The sequence below is a fragment of the Balaenoptera musculus genome, chromosome 17, assembly GCF_009873245.2.
Source record: "Balaenoptera musculus isolate JJ_BM4_2016_0621 chromosome 17, mBalMus1.pri.v3, whole genome shotgun sequence".
In the NCBI taxonomy this organism is placed as follows: domain Eukaryota; kingdom Metazoa; phylum Chordata; class Mammalia; order Artiodactyla; family Balaenopteridae; genus Balaenoptera; species Balaenoptera musculus.
In genome coordinates this window covers 44,532,370-44,552,066 of record NC_045801.1, presented here as the reverse complement: position 1 = coordinate 44,552,066, position 19,697 = coordinate 44,532,370, and the positions used below count along the sequence as shown (strand labels likewise).

Sequence of the window (19,697 nt, the reverse complement as noted above, 5' to 3'; positions counted from 1 at the left end):
ATATAAGTGGCCTTGATATCAATTTAGAAATCAAATCCTATATTCTACTTTAAACATTCTCATTTATTACTTTTTCAAGGATGGCAGAAAATACCTTCAAAGCATCCCCACACTTTTATCATGTCACCTCACTCCAGTCGTTTTCAAAACATTTTTTGAAATGATTACCAACATCTTACATGGTCAAGATGTTTCCATTCCTCTGCCCATTCTCTGTCTGTCAGTCTGTGATCAATCATTTCTTCTTGACGTGTGCCATGCAACCCTATAAATATAAAGAAGGTTGAATCACCCTAAAACATTAAGGACATAATCCATATGCGCATAGGCACTTAGCAAAGACTATGTGGGCAAACTAAACGATGTGAAAATATATTTGATTTTTGAACGGAGGCATGAGTCATATTCAGATTCAGAATTACCTCATGGGTCTCTCATAGAATGATAAAATGTTAGAAAACTAGAAGGAATTTTAGACGTCATCTGGTCAGAACCATTTCTTTTACACATGAGGAGATACCAAGCCCTGAGCCAGTTATCCATATAATGTTCCCTAAGTGAAAATATAAATATATCCTGAATCTTAATAAATACAAGAAACCACAAGTATACATTAAGTGGTTTCAAAGTGTGGCTTTCCTGCATTAAAAACGAAGACAGCATAAATTGTTTTACATGAATAGGGATATGCTTTTCTAAAACAAGCATGGTAAAACTATTCCACATTTCAGCATAGTATAAATGAACACAATCTTATTACATACACCTTCGTGATAAAATTACGCCATGAAGAGAGGGCTTGCATAACATAAAAGCAAAATATACTCATTCAATTTATCAAAAAGTAAAAAATAAAAATAAATTGGATATCCTCTATGAAAACAAAATCAACATACCAGATATAATTTTGGACAAATACCATAAATCCAAGCTAAGAAACTAAAAATCCTAATTTGTAGTCCACAGCATAAATATTAATGCTCTTTAGCATCACAGTTAAGATGCTACCATGAAAAGGTAATAAGGAAACACTTACCAAGTGAGAACAATAGTAACGAACATGAGCAATTAGCAAGGATGCTTATCAAAATAAAAAAATAAATGTGTCTTCCTAAAGGGACAGGGTGAAAGGGTCTAATCAGAGATACCTAGAAACGTGTGGCTCTTCTGACAAACTGTGTAAAACACCTCATGTTCTACTATCAAGGAAAGGCACCAGGCTATGGCAAGATTTTCCATTTTAAACAATTAAAACTATTTATTTTGGTTGCCAGTTCTCACTGTTACTCTGAATAGCAAATTAAGTTTGACATGGTTTAGGCTTCTAGACACCTAGGCTCTTTTTCTGAGGGAGTTATGTAGGAGTTAAATGACAATAAAAGTTATGAGACACTGCATTCCACTTTTTGTGAAATCTGAGTGGTTAGAAATCCCCTTTTAGCTGATTTAGCGAAATAAAGATAATGAGTCATATGACTTTTTTCAGCCAACCATGAAATACAATTTAATTTATAGCTGATGGAAGTGACACATACATGTCAGCTTTCTCAGACTAAATTAAAAGCTAAATATAAAACACTGCACCATTCCTCTCCAATTAGAATATATTCTGAAATACATTTTTAAAGCTAAAATTGTCAATGCCACCTATTGGTAAAAAAGTAAAATTGCAAATAAGCTTTAATAATTTGCATAATAGAAAAGACACTGGAGAAGAGTAATATTTAGTTATTTCTCTGTTGTGACAATTTCAAGTTGAAATGTTTGCAAATATGTAATTTTTGTTGACTTATTTTTTGCCTGTGTTTTAGGGAAAAAGCACTACCATTGAAATGAGTCATCACAGAAAACAACTGGAGAGTGATAAAGATATAAATGCAGTGTTAAGATTCATGATGGAGGCTTCTTACTATATTGACCTATATAAAGACCAAGAACTTCAGAGGTCTTAAAAGTTTCAAAAATTCAGCAGATTAAATCAATAGTGACATGAGCTCTACCACCGGGAATAATATTAATGAGCAATAGGATGTCTGTGGCTAATGGGATAACAGCATTTGTGGAACAGTGCTAAGCATCATCTCATTTAACAACAACAGAAAAAAAATAAGTACACTAGAAACATGTTTGAGCCCAAGTACTTGGTGAAAAAATACAGGTCTCATATGTTTGCTGCTTTTGAACTCTGAAGGTCATTTGTTGGATACAGCCAAATCTTTAAAAAGAAAAAATAAAACAACTCAAATTTTTACATTTATTAATTTTTCTATTTCAGATACTTAAATATTCATCACCACACAATTTTTATTTATATCCATAATACCAGAGGGATGTACTAGGGGAAAACAGTTCAGACTCATTAAAACACATTTTCATTTGTGGGCAATCTGACACTAATGTTGAGTCTTACCCAATTCCTAACTAGGCTGAAACTCTAAGTTTAGTTATAAACTAATGCTGCCTGTAAAGTTATTTCATTAAAAGATTCTAGTGAGTACACGTCTCTGCAAATATGTCTCTACATATATACACATTTATAAATCGTACCAGACTAAGTATACATTTATGACAATTTTTATATTCTCAAAATGGCAGCCTGATGTAACACCATGATTTGTTACTCACACGTCAAGGTTTTACTTTACTTTAACACATACTAAGCTATGCCAGACTTCAGGGACGGTTAAGTAGTTGCGTATATTTACAAAGATTAGCACTATTAGTTTTATAAGCTAATATAATTAAAAGGTAAGGAACATGGTCTGATAAAAAAAAATCACATAAAACCAGTGGGTACAGATATAACCCATAAAGGAATATTTTATATTACTAGATGAAAACATAATCATTGAATATAAGCATAATTAGTTCCTTGTTGATTACTCTGTAGTGTACTGGAACTAATATTTCATAAAATAGAATCTGCTGCCTGAGAAATAGGCCATTTCCTAGCACTTACAAAGTGGGGTATCTTGAATTGGTCTTACAATGACCTGGTGACTCCACTTCTATTTGAAAACAAGCAATCATGGTTTGAGGGCATTAGTCATAAATAAATGGCAAGGCTTTTGCTTTGAAGGGAGCTGTTATTGCATTTGCTTTCAGGGTCAAAATATCAATCCAGACTGAGAAATAACATAACCATTTTTGAGAGCTCTTCGAAATGGTACCTGAGAGAACATTAGACAGACTGGTTATTAAGAAAGCACAAATTATATGCTTAGCCATTTGACACACTATATAAATGTAGAAATGATGTTGTGGGGAAGTGAAACTACTATTTTACTATCTCACATCCAGGGCCTCCATCGCCCCTCCCCTCACCCTGACTCTCCCTTTCTGCTTTCTAAACATTTGGAGGGTTGTGTTTTCAAGCAAAAGACCCTACATATGGAAGCCCCTATGTCCTACTAACCTAGTTAGAAGTCTAACATAAACCTCTGCTCACCACACGTTCTCTGCCTGTGGCTAAAAAAACCGTTGTCCTACTACTCAGGCAGGGAACTGGCCGTGCTTCCCAAGTTCTGTGCCCTCAGCTCTGTGTTCTGCTTTTCTCCTTGGACTTCGTCCTGTGCCGCTTCCAGTATCTTGCCCACCAAACCGTCCCATGTCAGGGAAGTTTGTCAGCAACTAGCTAAGAGGTAAAGGCGGTCCTGCTGCTGGACAGCATGGATTCAGGGGACAGAAAAAGACAAGAGAGAGGGCTGACTATTGCTCTCAGTTTATCACTAGGTTGACTCGCCAAAAATCAAGAATTCAAGAAGCCCCAGGAACAGGAACAGTGCTCTAATGCTATCACCTCAAACACTGATCATGTATCAAAACTTACCTATTTGTCTTCCTTCTTATTTTTCATGGTGAGCACCTGTTCTTTAGAAGACAATGTCTCCTAAATGCTTCACTTCCAACAGTTTTATGCAAAGAAGGAATGAACACAGGCAAACAGAACATGTATTTACCCAAACTCATTCCTTCTTTGGTATTCTGATCTTTGACACTAAATTGTCAACACTAAATTGAATCACTGGCACTTCGAAGTTGGAAAACAAAAAAAAGTACTAAATCATTCCTCAAAGAACATCTGTTGACTTAAACCACCGACATAATACCATATTGTATTTTTCAAATACAGACTATCACAGAGACTGGAAAACTCAAAATGAACTTTGAGACTATCTCAAATAAAAGATACAATGAAAGAAACTGATTTTTTAAAAATACTTGTGGCAGAGTAACTACATATGAAATCCCTCATATTAAAAAAAAAAATTAAACACTTGTTTTGCATATGTTAATACAGTTGAGGAGGTTGTATTTAGATGCCCCCCCGCAAAATAATACCCTGCTGTCACAAAGAACGTAAGTAATTAAGAGAGAGAAAAAACAGCTGTTAAAGGACACAGTAATACCAACAAAGTTTTCTCATAAAGGAGACACTATAGAAAGAAAGGGAATTTTTACCCCATCACAGATATCAAGCCTCAAGTTTAGCTGAGAAGTAATGATGCAAGTCTTGAAGCATACAGTCCCATAAGAAGTGAAGAGATCCTTCAGTCTTACCCATAGGTCTGTTTCTGTCCCTGAGGTCCCTGTGGCTGGGGTGTCGATAGGAGTCCCTGTAGTGGTGGGCAATGGCCATATCATCCAAACGGTAATGCTGAGGTGGAGGAGGGGTGGGGTGAGGCAGGCCATTGGGCTGGTAGGATAAGCCATTATTTGGACTGTACCGCTGGCCTGGGCTAATAGTGCATGGTCGCTTGCTTGGATGTTCTGAGTGCAAAGGCTCTCTGTCAAAGCCATTTTCTTTGGTTCTGAGGGAGGAAGAAAAAGAGTTTGTTTCATAATGTACTCAGAAACCAGCATAGTTCGGACACTCACATTTGAACTTGTAATATAAACAGAATATTCTTTTACTGGCCAGAAACTTTCTAAACTCAGCTTCCTAGACCTGTGGGAATTCACTAAAACCCATGCTGAGGCCTAAATGATCACATGACTGCACAGGAGAAAATGTTCCACTTCTCATCAAATTAGCAAACATCTTTCAGTTGAAGCTCACGTGGTTCGGTCACAAATAAGAGGAAGCAAGATCTCCACTCTGCACATAACATTTTCATTCAAAAGTGAACACCTGATTTCTAACAAATTACCCTTGGATCAACTGTATTTGGTGAAGATTCATCAAGGTACAACAGCATCACTCTTTTGGTGAATTCTTCAGGTATACCTATTGCACTGATCCAAGCTGTGTCTGACTTCCGTGTCAGAGGACATCTATGAGCTGTGTTGTTCAATACAGTAGCCACATGTGGCTGCTTAAATTAAAAGTGAATTAACAGGGCTTCCCTGGTGGCGCAGTGGTTAAGTATCCGCCTGCCAATGCAGGGGACACGGGTTCGAGCCCTGGTCCAGGAAGATCCCACATGCCGCGGAGCAACTAAGCCTGTGCGCCACAGCTACTGAGCCTGTGCTCTAGAGCCCGCGAGCCACAACTACTGAGCCCGCGTACCACAACTACTGAAGCCCGCGCGCCTAGAGCCTGTGCTCTGCAACAAGAGAAGCCACCGCAATGAGAAGCCCGTGCACCGCAACGAAGAGTAGCCCCTGCTCGCCTCAACTAGAGAAAGCCCGCACACAGCAACGAAGACCCAATGCAGCCAAAAATTAAATAAATGAATAAATAAATAAATTTATTTAAAAAAAGTGAATTAACATTAAATAAAGTTTAAAATCCAGTTCTTCAGTAGCAATAGCCACACTGCAAGTGTAATTGCCACCTGTGGCTAGTGGCTACGGTACTGGACAGCACAGATACAGATCATTTCCATGATGTCAGAAAGTTCTATTAGAAAGCACTGATCAAACTGAATTAACTGAATTAATGCAATAAAACAATGTATGTCTGGGACTGACATTACCTTGGGCTACCAAGATAATCAATCAGCAGTCATACAGAGCTAGCTGGGATTAGAAGAAAGATCGGGGCAAACCCCTATCTTTTAAAGTTGAGGAAACACATGCCCGGAGAGCACAACTGACCTGTGTGAAGTCATGAGATCTTAGGGCAGGGAAGGCACACCCTGACTGCATTTCATCATGTGATACACAAAACTGTACTTGTCTTTCAGAAGGAACACATTCTATAAATGAGACCTGATAACTGCTCCTAGATTCTCAAACAGAAGTAGGGTTAAAGAAGTATTTTCAGACTGAATGTATCTCTAAGAGATGAACTCAATATAGTCTGTAAGATAGGAATGCATCACCTCCACTTTGACTGCAAGCACAGCTCCCAAACTAATTTTTTACCTAGTAGCTGGCTCTCCTCACAAGACCAGCTCTCTATCCTTAGACCAGTGGCAGCATCTATTTTCCCTGGGAAATTTCCCCATAAGAATCTACCAAATCACAGTAGCTACAGATTTCTGCGTGCCCTTTTTTTTTTTTTGGCTTTGCCGTGCGGCTTGTGGGATCTTAGTTCCCCGACCAGGGACTGAACACAGGCCATGGCAATGCCTACCCACTGGACTGCCAGGGAATTTCCATCTGCACACCTTTTTTTGATTTTAGGTTGGTTAGGTTTAGATACTTTAGACACTTTTTCCACTTTCCTAGTGCCCAGGGATAGTCTTTGTCTGATAAAACTGGAGGGATTTGAATGGAAACTGACTTGACAACAGAGATCATTAGGGGCTAGAGGATTCTACAATGAATTGCCCTTTATGTCCCTTTAGGGTAGAGCCCCAGTGACAATTTGCACACATCAGATTATAAAGGACAGGGGAGTTAGAGATAGAAGGTACAGGCACACTAAGAACTGAGGGAAACTGCAGAGTTCAATGGGAAATGAATACATGCCCAATACATGCTGGCGAAAGATGTTCTGGAGCCAGGAGACTGTCCAACACTGGAAATGCCAGCAGGGCATGGTCCCCATGGGAGTGTCAAACAGAAGTCTCAATGCTGCTCCTGTCAAAGTGTCTACAGTAAAATATTCTGACTCCATACATATTGATCACTGACCAGACTAAAATGTCTCAAACATTACAATGCACTGCTTCAAAATAATTTTTAAAAGTGAATGGAAACATTCTAGATAGATATATCTTCTAAGAGGATATTTATGTGATTCTAATCTGTATTTCCATATCCTACACATTTCTGAATAATACACTTCAACATTCAATGCATAAACATTTCCAGCATAAATCAGTTGGAAAATACTGAAGACTATTAGTAGCTATGAATATAATGTCAACACAGCACCTACCTTACTGGCAGTGTGGTGTAGTGGAAAGAGCACTGGACTGGGAATCAAGAGACCTGAGATTTAGTCCTGGCTCTTCCACGACTAGCTGTGTGACCTTGGACAAGTCACTTAACCTCTCTGGACCTCAGTTTGCTCATCTGTAAAATGAAAGGGTTGGACTAGATCAGTGGTTTTCAAACTGTGCCACTTGAGGTGCTTAGGGATTCTGCGGGCAATAAAGAGCTTTTACCCCAAACAATCAAGATTTAAAGGGCCAGAGGAACCCACTTATCATTCTTATCTATTTTAAAAGTTGAGGTTCCACCTAAGGTTTCATTTTTGAAGGAAAAAGCTGCTAAAATCAAGTTTGAAAACCACTGGACTAGGATAATTTCTGAGGTCCCTTCTACTTTGAAAACTCTGCAATTCAGTTATTCTATATTTATTTCTAAATGTCATTTGTACAGCACAGGGAATATAGCCAATATTTTATAATAATTATAAGTGGAATATAACCTTTAAAAATTATAAATCACTATGTTGTACACCTGAAAATTCCATAATATTGTACATCAACTACGCCTCAATTTAAATAAGTAAATAAATAAATAAAAGGTCATGGTTATGTAGATCGAAACACACAAATCTAATGGTCCACTGGCCAAATTTTGTCTAAGTCAACCACCTGAACCAACAGAGAACTTCTCTGTTCTTTGCTTTGAACAACGTACTATTTACAGCTGATTTTTTGTGCAAAAATAGAAAATATTCTCTAAATACCTTATAGCAGCCTAGATATATAAACATCAAAACATTTCTAAATATCAAAACATCTTTGATCCAATTGTGTCAAACCAACTCAACTTACTGATTTTGTGTCTCCTTGTTCAAAGATAACAAGAACATTCAACACTGGAAGAATTCTTCCTATTTTCAAAGTAGTTAGATACGTTATTTATCTTTGCTGTCAGATCAACCCTCTGATCAGTGCTATTACTTCAATGAGCCTGTACTGAAGCTTTTTTCCCTCCTAAAGCAAGGACAGTAATGTCCTAAGAAGCAGGGCTAGCTCCTGAGTCTGTCCTGTCATTTCTATCACGTCCTTGCAGTGACAGTCCCTATTCTGGGTCTTAGCACTCTTGCAGCTATTGAAACAATAAAGCTCATCACCTCACAGAGGTAGGTATATTTTAGCAGCAAAGCATTCAAACAGCCCACAGAAATAGTTATGAGACATCTCCCTGTGCTTCCTCCAATGACTCATGTCTACCTATAAAGCCAACCCTATTCAAAGGATGTATGTCCAGAAAGCTAACCAAAACAACTTAATTGCTATTTGTTTGTCTGCTTCTTAGAAATGTCTAAAACTATCTAAAACCTCATTTGCCTGGGGGCAAATTCCAAATTTGAATGTTTCTTACCTTCTCAAAATGTATTAGGCAAAACTAACAAATACTTTTCATTGTCCCATACCAGCATACTCTCAAAATAACTCAAATTCTAGTGGGAAGTCTGTCATGTCTCATGGGTTTCTAGAAAGCATTTTTTGGTTTGTTTTTTATATTCTATCTCCCTTCCAGGAGAAATTTTCCTGAATATAACCTAACTACTTCAACAATTAGATCCCAATCACTTCTCTCTCAGGGTCTGATGTCCTAAGAGTAGAAGACTGCTCAGGACTCAGCTGTGTGACCCTGAGATAACCTGGCTTCAGTTTCCTGCCCAGTAAAATGAAACTAATAGGAAACAATACATGTTTAAAAAAAAAAAAACACTTAAGAGACAACCTAATTTACAGCTTACCCCACTTCAGGCTGTTCTCTCTCAGCTCCTCAAAACAGAGGCTGTAAACTGACTTATTTGAGAAAGAAACCAAACTTTTTAAAAAACTTTCCTTTATATAAAATATTTTAAATGTCATAATAGGCTAGTATGCACTGACAATTCCTTAGTAACATGAAAATGGGGAAGAATGAAGAAAGAAATTATTAAGATCGTGGCAATAACTAGAATAAAAGGACCAATCAATTTCTTACATGACAGGAACAGACATAAGTTTTTTTCTAGATTAAAATGTTTTTTAAGTGGGGAAAACAGCACTAAAAGATTGTTCTAGGGAAAAGCAAATTGGTACAGCATAATAAACCTGAGAATGGCAAGGAAGAAACTTAAAAATTCTGATATTAGTCCTGTTACAAATAAATACATGCCTTAGGTTGACTTCTCCAACTGACCACATGTATTTCAAACAGCACATGTCTAAACTGACCTTGTCTTTCTCTGGTACTTCCTGCAGCAGTCAATTATGCCACCTTCTACTTAGCCACCAAAATAGAAACTTGAAAGTCACTCTATAACTTTCTTCTCCAAAAAAAAGTCCTGCTGCTGGTCTCATAAGCTTCTCTGGCATAGGTCCTTCTGCCCTACCCCAGGACACATTATTTTGGCCTTATCATGCCCTCGTCTTACTCTGCAGGCATCTCAGCCAGAACCAGGGCTGAGTCTTTAAAAAAAAAAAACAATTCTTTACTTTTGTATTTTAGAAAGAAGCATACATTTAAATCTCAGGAGGTGACAGTTCTGTTAAAGTAAAGCCCAAAGACATTAATAACTTAACCTTAAACAAAGCTTCCTTCCTTTTTCTAACACATGCAGTTTGTTAAGGCTTCCACAGAAAGACTAGACACTGAATTAAAGGGCAGGGGAGTGGTCATTTAGGGCATCATATTTTCAAAACACAACTCAGTCAAAGGTCTCTTCAGGAATTTTTAGGAAATAGGTGAGTTTAGATAAGAATTTTATATAACACCCTATATTGGTATTGAATAATATATCTGAAACAAAATACATCACAAATTCCCCTGCTTCCTTAAAAAGAAAATCAAACCTGATTCTTCATGGACAACCTGCGGGGATTTCTATGTTTGCAGAAATATCACTCTGCAGGAAGTGGGATGTTTAGATGATGAAAAACAAAGCACTGAGTGACACAGGACCAACACTACTGGGCCACATGGAAAGAAGTGCCTTCCATCTCTCTATTGCTGAACCACAACCTAGGAGATAACTTCCTGAGCAGCGGACTAACACCTTCTGGAGTAAATAAGATAGATGCAGGTAGATGTTGGCCCCTCCAGACAAAAACAAGATACCTGGACCCTTCAGGATTACAATTTGTGGGTTCCCAGAGCCTTCGCTTCCCCAAGGAGAAGGTGGAAACCTTGAGGCACATGTCCCTGGAGCTCTCCATCTGCTGAACAGTCAGACTGCCTGGGAGCGACTGTCCCCTTGTCTTCACTAATTTCTGACCACTGCTGAAGTATTCAGTTGCTACTGCTCCTGCTGTCTGGAACCACGTTTTTGTTTTTTCTTTTAATACATCTTTATTGGAGTATAATTGCTTTACAATGTTGTGTTAGTTTCTGCTGTACAACAAAGTGAATCAGCTATATGCATACATATATCCCCATATCCCCTCCCTCTTGAGCCTCCCTCCCACCGTCCTTAGCCCACCCCTCTAGGTTGTCACAAAGCACCGAGCTGATCTCCCTGTGCTATGCAGCAGCTTCCCACTAGCTATCTACCTTACATTTGGTAGTGTACGTATGTCAATGTTACTCTCTTACTACATACCAGCCTCTTCTTCCCCTCGTTCTCAAGTCCATTCTCAACATCTGCGTATTTATTCCTGCCCTGCCACTAAGTTCATCAGTACCATTTTTCTAGATTCCATATATATGCGTTAGCATACGGTATTTGTTTTTCTCTTTCTGACTTACTTCACTCTGTATGACAGACTCTAGGTCCACCCACCTCACTACAAATAACTCAATTTTGTTCCTCTTTATGTCTGAGTAATATTCCAGTATATATGTGCCACATCTTCTTTATCCATTCACCTGTTGATGGACATTTAGGTTGCTTCCATGTCCTCGTTATCGTAAATAGTGCTGCAATAAACATTGCGGTACATGTATCTTTTTGAATTATGGTTTTCTCAGGGTATATGCCCAGTAGTGGGACTGCTGGGTCATATGGTAATTCTATTCCTGGTTTTTTAAGGAACCTCCATACTGTTCTTCATAGTGGCTGTATCAATTTACATTCCCACCAACAGTGCAGGAGGGTTCCCTTTTTTCCACACCCTCTCCAGTATTTATTTTTTGTAGATTTTTTGATGATGGCCATTCTGACTGGTATGAGGTGATACCTCACTGTGGTTTTGATTTGCATTTCTCTAATGATTAGTGATGTTGAGCATATTTTCATGCGTTTGTTGGCCATCTGTATGTCTTCTTTGGAGAAATGTCTATTTAGGCCTTGGGCCCATTTTTGTTTTTTGTTTGTTTTTTACTTTTTTATTTTTATTTATTTTTTAACATCTTTATTGGAGTATAATTGCTTTACAATGGTGTGTTAGTTTCTGCTTTATAACAAAGTGAATCAGCTTTATGTATACATATATCCCCATATCGCCTCCCTCTTGCGTCTCCCTCCCAACCTCCCTATCCCACCCCTCTAGGTGGTCACAAAGCACCGAGCTGATCCCTCTATGCTATGTGGCTGCTTCCCACTATCTATTTTACATTTGGTAATATATATAAGTCCATGCCACTCTCTCACTTCGTCCCAGCTTACCCTTCCCCCTCTCTGTGTCCTCAAGTCCATTCTCTACATCTGCGTCTTTATTCCTGTCCTGCCCCTAGGTTCTTCATAACCATTTTTTTTTTTTTAGATTCCATATGTATGTGTTAGCATACAGTATTTGTTTTCCTCTGTCTGACATACTTCACTCTGTATGACAGACTCTAGGTCCATCCACCTCACTACAAATAACTCAATTTCATTTCTTTTTGTGGCTGAGTAATATTCTACTGTATATATGTGCCACATCTTCTTTATCCATTCATCCGATGATGGACACTTAGGTTGCTTCCATGTCCTGGCTATTGTAAATAGAGCTGCAATGAACATTGTGGTACATGACTCTTTTTGAATTATGGTTTTCTCAGGGTATATGCCCAGTAGTGGGATTGCTGTGTCATACGGTAGTTCTATTTTTGGGCCCATTTTTGGACTGTTTGTTTTTTGGATATTGAGCTCATGGGCTGCTTGTAAATTTTGGAGATTAATCCTTTGTCAGTTGCTTCATTTGCAAATATCTTCTCGTATTCTGAGGGTTGTCTTTTCATTTTGTTTATGGTTTCCTTTGCTGTGCAAAAGCTTTTAAGTTTCATTACATCCCATTTGTTTATTTTTGTTTTTATTTCCACTCTAGGAGGTGGGTCAAAAAGGATTTTGCTATGATTTATGTCACAGAGTGTTCTGCCTATGTTTTCCTCTAAGAGTTTTAGTGTCTGGCCTTACACTTAGGTCTTTAATTCATTTTGAGTTTATTTTTGTGTATGGTGTTAGGAAGCGTTCTAATTTCATTCTTTTACATGTAGCTGTCCAGTTTCCCCAGCACCACTTATTGAAGAGGCTGTCTTTTCTCCATTGTATATTCTTGCCTCCTATGTCAAAGATAAGGTGACCACATGTGTGTGGGTTTATCTCTGGGCTTTCTAGCCTGTGGAACTACGCTTTCTTATTCTAATCTGTCATCTACACATTTCAACTGGAGCCCTCTAATTTTTTCTTGTTAGTGAATCAATCATGGCACTTTGTTCCTGGCTGTTTTCATGGCTGTAGGTGTTTCAGAGACACATCTTTTAAAATGATAGAAAGAAAGTAAACAAGAAAGCAAAAAAACTCTTAGGGGAGAGGGCCATTTGCTATACTGCTAAAAACGACTGTATTAAGTTTAATTTTGATTATTTATTTGTTCAACTAGTGTTTTGTTGTTGTTGTTTTGTGTTTGTGGTGTTTTGCTTTGTTTTGTTTTAGATAGCCGGTATGTGTAACATGCACTATCCTGAGCTTTACTGGACATACAAAAGTAAGCAAGACATGATCCCCAACACCCTCCTAAGATTATGGTTTAGTAGTAAACTTAAATGCTTTTTGGAAGCGTGCTAGCAAGAAATTTTTTACCATAAACACAGTTTAGTTAGTGGTACAAGACTTCTATACTGTTACGCAGGACCTGAACTCAGTAGGTACCATAAAAAGAGTACAAAAGTGGTATGGGAGATCAGAAGGCGAAAAGATCACTACATTTGAAAGAGCAGGGGCTATGGAGCTGGCTTCAAATTTTGGCTCTGCTATTTGCTGGCCATATGAACTGAGGAGGCTTAATCTCTATGAGTCACAGAATAGGGGCAATTATTTCAGAGCTACTGAGAGGACTATATGAGAGACTCTACATAAAGAGCCTAACACATATTTGGCATTCAACAACTTAACCAAAGCACTTATGTTTCAAGTTGAGGCGTTGAGAGGCTGGGGTATTACAAACATAGTTAAAAGAGTGTGGGCATTCAAGTCAGAGAACCTAGGGTTTAGAATCCCATCAGTGCCTCTTACAAGCCATGTGACCTCAGACATATTATCCAGCCAGCATGAACCTAAGCAATAGGACTGTCAGGAAATAAGTGCTGTGTGTTCATATGTAAATTATTTAGCATGGGCCTGGCACATCTTAAGTGCTCAGTAAATAGTAACCATTATTATAATATTCATGATTGGGAAGCCTTCATTCAAATAGTAGAACCTGTCTTGAGTTAGCCTGCAAAGTATGAATAGAATTATTATATATAAGAACTAGTGCAAAGAACAGAAACCATCAGTCAGAATATAGACTAAGGCATGAACAATGTTCAGCAGAGCCAGACCCTAGGAGAGCAGCAAAAATAAGTAGCAAGTTTATGCTGAGGCTGGAGTGTGGAGACCAAAATGTTCTCTACAGCCACACAATCTTTCTCATCATGTAAATGCAACTTAATGCAATTTCACTAGAAGCCTCCACAATTGATATGACTAATACAAAAAAAAGAAAAAATCATTTCTACAGGGATGATTACTCTCTTCTTGAAACTGATGAATGCATTAAAAAATGCAACACAAAACAAGAATGTGTGAATATAATATAAATCCCTTAATATTTTTTCACAGAAAACTGAATGCGGCAGATAATAAAAATTTAATTCTTTTTTGCATAGTCAATTAATTCTACAATTCCTTATAATTTTTCTTTTCTTTTTTTTTTGGCTGTGCCGCGTGACATGTGGGATTGTAGTTCCCCGATCGGGGATTGAACCCATGCGCCTTGCATTGGAAGTGCTGAGTCTTAACCACTGGACCGCCAGGGAAGTCCCTACAATTCCTTATAAAGTGCACCTATCTTTTCTCTTTAGAAAGACAAAAATATTGAAATCTCATTCATTTTGCAGAAAAGGAAAAATGGATTTAATAGGTTCAGCTGGTGTGTTCTTTGCTGACAAATCTTATACATTCAACCAACACGGTTTCAAAATGACTGCCTTATGACCCTCCAACATTCAGTGTTTTCTAGTTTACTCATTAAGCCAGGAAATCTGGCTTACTGTGAATCCTCTATCATTATAAAAATTTATAAAACCTCAGAATATTATACTGTTGCATTTGCCCATGCGAGCAATTACAGAGAAAAAATAAATGAGGGAAAGTAAGGAGGGAAAAAGACACAATTCTTAGTTAAGCTTTCCTTGTTTACATTCTGCACATTAAATCATATTTTGTGCAACTGGAAGATTTCAGGTAGGTAAATTTCTCCACTAAGAAGCTCTGTAACTTTAAGCAAGTTCTTTCGGCCTTAGTTTTCTCAAGATAAAGGATTGGCCTCGTAAATCTATAAGATTGCTCCCAGCTAACAAATTACATACTTCTAAAGCTCAAGAAAATCTTTTTAGAAAATAATGTTTAATAATTGGGGGTGGAGGAAATACATATTAATGCAACCATCTGGCCTTCATAATAAAAACCAAGACGTGTTAAACTGAGAGTAATTTAAAGCATAATTACATTAAAATGATTATATATAAATATATAGATATAGAGATAGATAGATGATGGGGATTAATATTTAACATAAATCACTTGAAACGGGGAGGAAGGCAGTGGAGACAGTGTTACCCATACAAAACCAATGATCATTCAATTTAAGCCAGAAAGATTCTGAGTCAGAAAATCAGCATGACAGGTGAGAGCACAATGTTAAAGACAAATATAACAAAAGCTGCAGCATCAAAGCTGTGAGAAAAGACATCAAATGATAATTAACCAAAAAAAAATGTATCCTTTTAAACGTAGTCATTTTTAACTATTTTGTAGTCTCAAAAAAATGCAGCCTTTGTCTAACTGCTCTTTCCCTCCTCACTCCATTTGAAACTGTGTTTTCATGACCATCATGGTGAGCAGTTTTAAAGAGGACTCAACTTCTAGTCTCTGTTTGAAAGTGGTCTCTTCATTTAATCAGCTCCAAAAAAGGTCTGTATTCCCTTCCTCAGCTTTTCCCATCACAAAATGGCAAGATAAACAGTAAACTTTTACATATGAACAAAGAATAGAAATCAGAACTTTCTATTAACTTTCTCTAACATTTTAGGAAAAAAATAGCACGATTTTTAAATGAAAATTGTCTAATTTGGGTTCTAAGTTATTCTACCACAGACCTACAAATCTAGTATAGTTGTTCAGGGACTCACCCTAGAGCTATTTTTTAAAAGAAGTAGAATAAATTTTACTGTTCCATACAGGAAAAAAAAAAAAAAATCCATAGACTTCCCCAGAGTATTCATTTCTCTGTAAATAAAAGTAATGCTTAAAAAAAGAAAAAATATAACCAGTGACAATCACATTTAAGGATAAGAAGTTACATTTGCCAAAACCCATCCCTGAAATACGTGAGGACTGTTTAGTAGATTAAATCAGCAATCATCACAGAATTTAAGCCCCAAAGTTGTAAACAAAATACAGAGCGCGCTTTTGTTCGTGACATGTCATGAACAAATTATCAAAATGTGTTTTCTCCTCAGGTGTCAGTTTTTCCCTCTTTTACTGACTGATGGTTCCCAGTGTTATTACAGAAACAGATTGATCTTTTTAATGAGCCAGTTTAATAGACTCCAAAATCTCACCGTGGCTGCTCATCCATGTCAGACCATATGCACCAACAAAACATTCAGTAAAACAAAAAAAAAGCTCTGCTGTCAAACAGCTCCATACTCTATAAAATTTCATATAGTAGATCTGGATATACAGATAAATAACCAGAGAAGAGGAAAATGCACATGCAAACAAGATGCAGAAAATATATGCAAAGAAATACTGTAGAGGCCCATATTTTCTTGGCTCTGATCAAATTCCCACAAGATACAAATGTATTTACACAACATAGTCTCATTACCCTTCCTTCTAACTCTAAGGAAATCCATTTGCCATCTTTCCACTATAACGCACACTTCAGGGTTCCACTTGAAAAAGAATGTTCCACCCAAAGAGCAACTGTGTGAATTCTGACTCCAGCAACTTTCTATGGATAACCAGAGGGAGAAAAACACTGAAGGCTCTTTTAAGAAAGTTCTACCTGACTGAATGCAAACATGCATGCACACACAGCTACAGATCATCAAAACAAAAATGCTGATTTTCTGTGGAATTTATATGAAGTTTCCATATCAATGTTAGCACATTGCCAAGGGCTTACCTCAGCACTGTTCAAGGGAGGTCTAAAGTCACAGTATATTCACATATAAAACACTGGGAAAGAACCAGTGGAGAAAAGTGCTGGGAATATAGAGAAGTGGATAAAGCAAGTTTTCATTCTGCCTGTTATGGTTATTTAGCAGTTAGAGTTTCTAGAATAGATTGTGTCCATTTCCAATTTTGCCTATAGGATTACCTTTACATTTATCACAGCTATCTAAACCTTTCCCTGTTATCCTCTCCTCCACCCAAATAAATGTTCTTCTTCCCAATTTTCCATCTAGTCTCTCCTTAATTTCCTTTACCACACTATCTTGGAAAAATGCAGCTGAAACATCTCAATACCAGCACATAGTACTGATTCCCTGCAGGGTAAATGGTTAGGATCAGACAGGAATACACATGTGAATCATCTATCTTTGGGCTGCTTCTTGGTTTTTAGTATCATGTAGACACACCACTCAGACACCTGGATTAATCAGCTGCCTTTAAAAGCTAAAGTACTAAATGCTTAAATATGACTATGGAAATACAACTTGCGAAAATAAGAAAGTAGCACTGTTGGTAGGTCATGTATGGAGGTGGGTCTACAGTACGTCAGAAGTAAACTAACATTTAATCTTTTGCTTTAAGCATTTTAAACTATTAAGAGATCCTATGTCAAGAGGAGAAAAATTCCAGAGATCGTAGCATAAAAACTACTTAACAGAGGATTATATAATAACTGTATGTAAACTGGCTGGCTTTTAATAACATTCTGATTTGCAAAGCAACTATACACTTAAGGGTAGCTAAGTTGGTCACAGATAGATGTCTCTGAGCAGCTCCAAGGATCATAAGCTCCTAGGAATCTGTGCCAGGGTGTTAACCTCTCAAAGGCTGGTCTATGCTTCCCTGATAAAATGCATAAAGAGTGAATGGATAAGTAGAAAAAGGAAACAAAGCATATAACAAATAAGTTTCTGAATATAGTTTCATTTTAAGATTCTCCATATTTTACAAATACTATGCAAGATGCTGATAAGGCTTTATATTCCTGTATTAGAAAATATTTATATATGAGGCTGAGGTATTCAGGAAAATTATTTTAGTAAGGTACATTGGAAGTTTCATGTGTATGCCTTATTCAACAACTAATTCGTAAGGTTTAATGGAGAAGGGGTTTTATTTTACATTTCTTAGAATTCTCAGTTATTAGAGCAGAGTACCTGATAGAATGAATATTGACTGATAAAATTTTTCAGCAAAAATGTCATCTATAAGTTCTATTACTTAACTCTTATCTTCACTCAGTCCATCTAGCTTCCCAGAAGTTTTCTCTTAGTTCATATAAAACCCAAATTAAATAGCTACTGCATTGTGCTTAGGCCAGATTTCAAAACCACCATGTTTTGAGAAAACTTAGAATAACAAGTTTCCTAACACTGAAGGGTAAAATATGTGGTTGGGATGAATTACATAGTAAATGATAATTTTAATACAGGGATACCCTTGGAGATAATGTATGTTCAGTTGCAGACCACCATAGTAAAGCAAATATCACAATAAAGCCAGTCACACAATTTTTTTTGGTTTCCCTGTGCATATAAAAGTTATGTTTACACTATACTGTAGTCTCTTAACTGTGCAGTAGCACTATGTCTTAAAAAAAAAGTATATACCTTAATTTAAAAAATACTTTATTTGTAAAAAATGCCAAAACAATTACAATGGTTAACATTAAAGATCACTGACCACAGATTACCATAACAAATATAATAATGAAGAAGTCTGAAATATTGTGAGAATTACCAAATTCTCACAGAATTGCACAGAGACACAAAATGAGCAACTGCTACTGGAAAAATGGTGCCAATAGAGTAATTCCATGCAGAGTGCCACAAACCTTCGATTTGTTTTTAAAAAAAAAAGAAAAAAGAAAGAAAGAAAGAAAAGCAGTATCTGTGAAGCACAATAAAGTGCAATAAAACAAGGTATGCCTGTATTGACTGTGTGTCTAATAACCATCAGTGGCACTTGGCATATTTGAATATCATTCATCTTTACCTTTTCCTTTAATATTGCAAGCAGTGGTGGTGACCATTTGTAATGTATAGAAAAATCAAGTCACTAGATTGTACATCTGGAAATATCATAGTGTTGTAGGTCAATTAAACTTAAAAAAAAAAAAATTACAAGTAGCAAAGATTAACCTGCACAAAAAGCTAAATGACACAGGCCAGAGACTCATCACTCTGTAACACCCCAGGCCAGAGCAAGATTCCCTAGATGGCCACTCTAGCTTATTATTATTTTGCAAGAGGTGTCGGTCAGCAGTTTAAACATGACATGAAACATGTCCTCATACTGCAGGTCTGGGGTCCTCCTCCCTCTCACCTGTCTGGAGTTCGCCTCTTCCCGTTTTCGTTCACATCGAGAAGCAGCTCTGAGGAGTCAACAGGTGAGGTGGTGCTGGCATCCAGAAGCAGCTGTTCATGCTGGGCGAGGTACTGGGCAGGGTTTTGTTTGGCCAGCCTTGCGCAGTGGAGGAGCTCACGCTGCAGAAGAGGCAAGTTGGCCTGCAGGGGCATGACAGGAATGAGAGGATAGCCCAAAGGCTCCTTTTACCCAGTGGACCTAACCCACTTTTCAAACACTGGCGGACCGGACCCCACAACTTGGCTAAACACAACGCCACTGAATGCATGCAATTCTCAGGCACAACTCTCAGGACTGGCTACAGTGTTAGCCTCCCTCTGGGCCTGGGTTGGGTGAGATGGCTGAGGGAGGTCTCACCCCTCCTACCTTCAGCCCCATTAATAACACTGGGAGTGGCTCTTACTTA

At 37.6% G+C, this 19,697-nt stretch overlaps 1 protein-coding gene across 1 annotated transcript in view; it reads right to left on the bottom strand.

Annotated features, from left to right (window-relative positions):
* RUNX1T1 (RUNX1 partner transcriptional co-repressor 1) overlaps positions 1-19,697 on the bottom strand; it is a 127,789-nt gene that overhangs the window by 25,580 nt on the left and 82,512 nt on the right. The window contains 3 exon segments of the mRNA XM_036830511.1: positions 180-265; positions 4,561-4,811; positions 19,250-19,431. Coding sequence (XP_036686406.1) covers positions 180-265; positions 4,561-4,811; positions 19,250-19,431 — 519 coding nt within the window.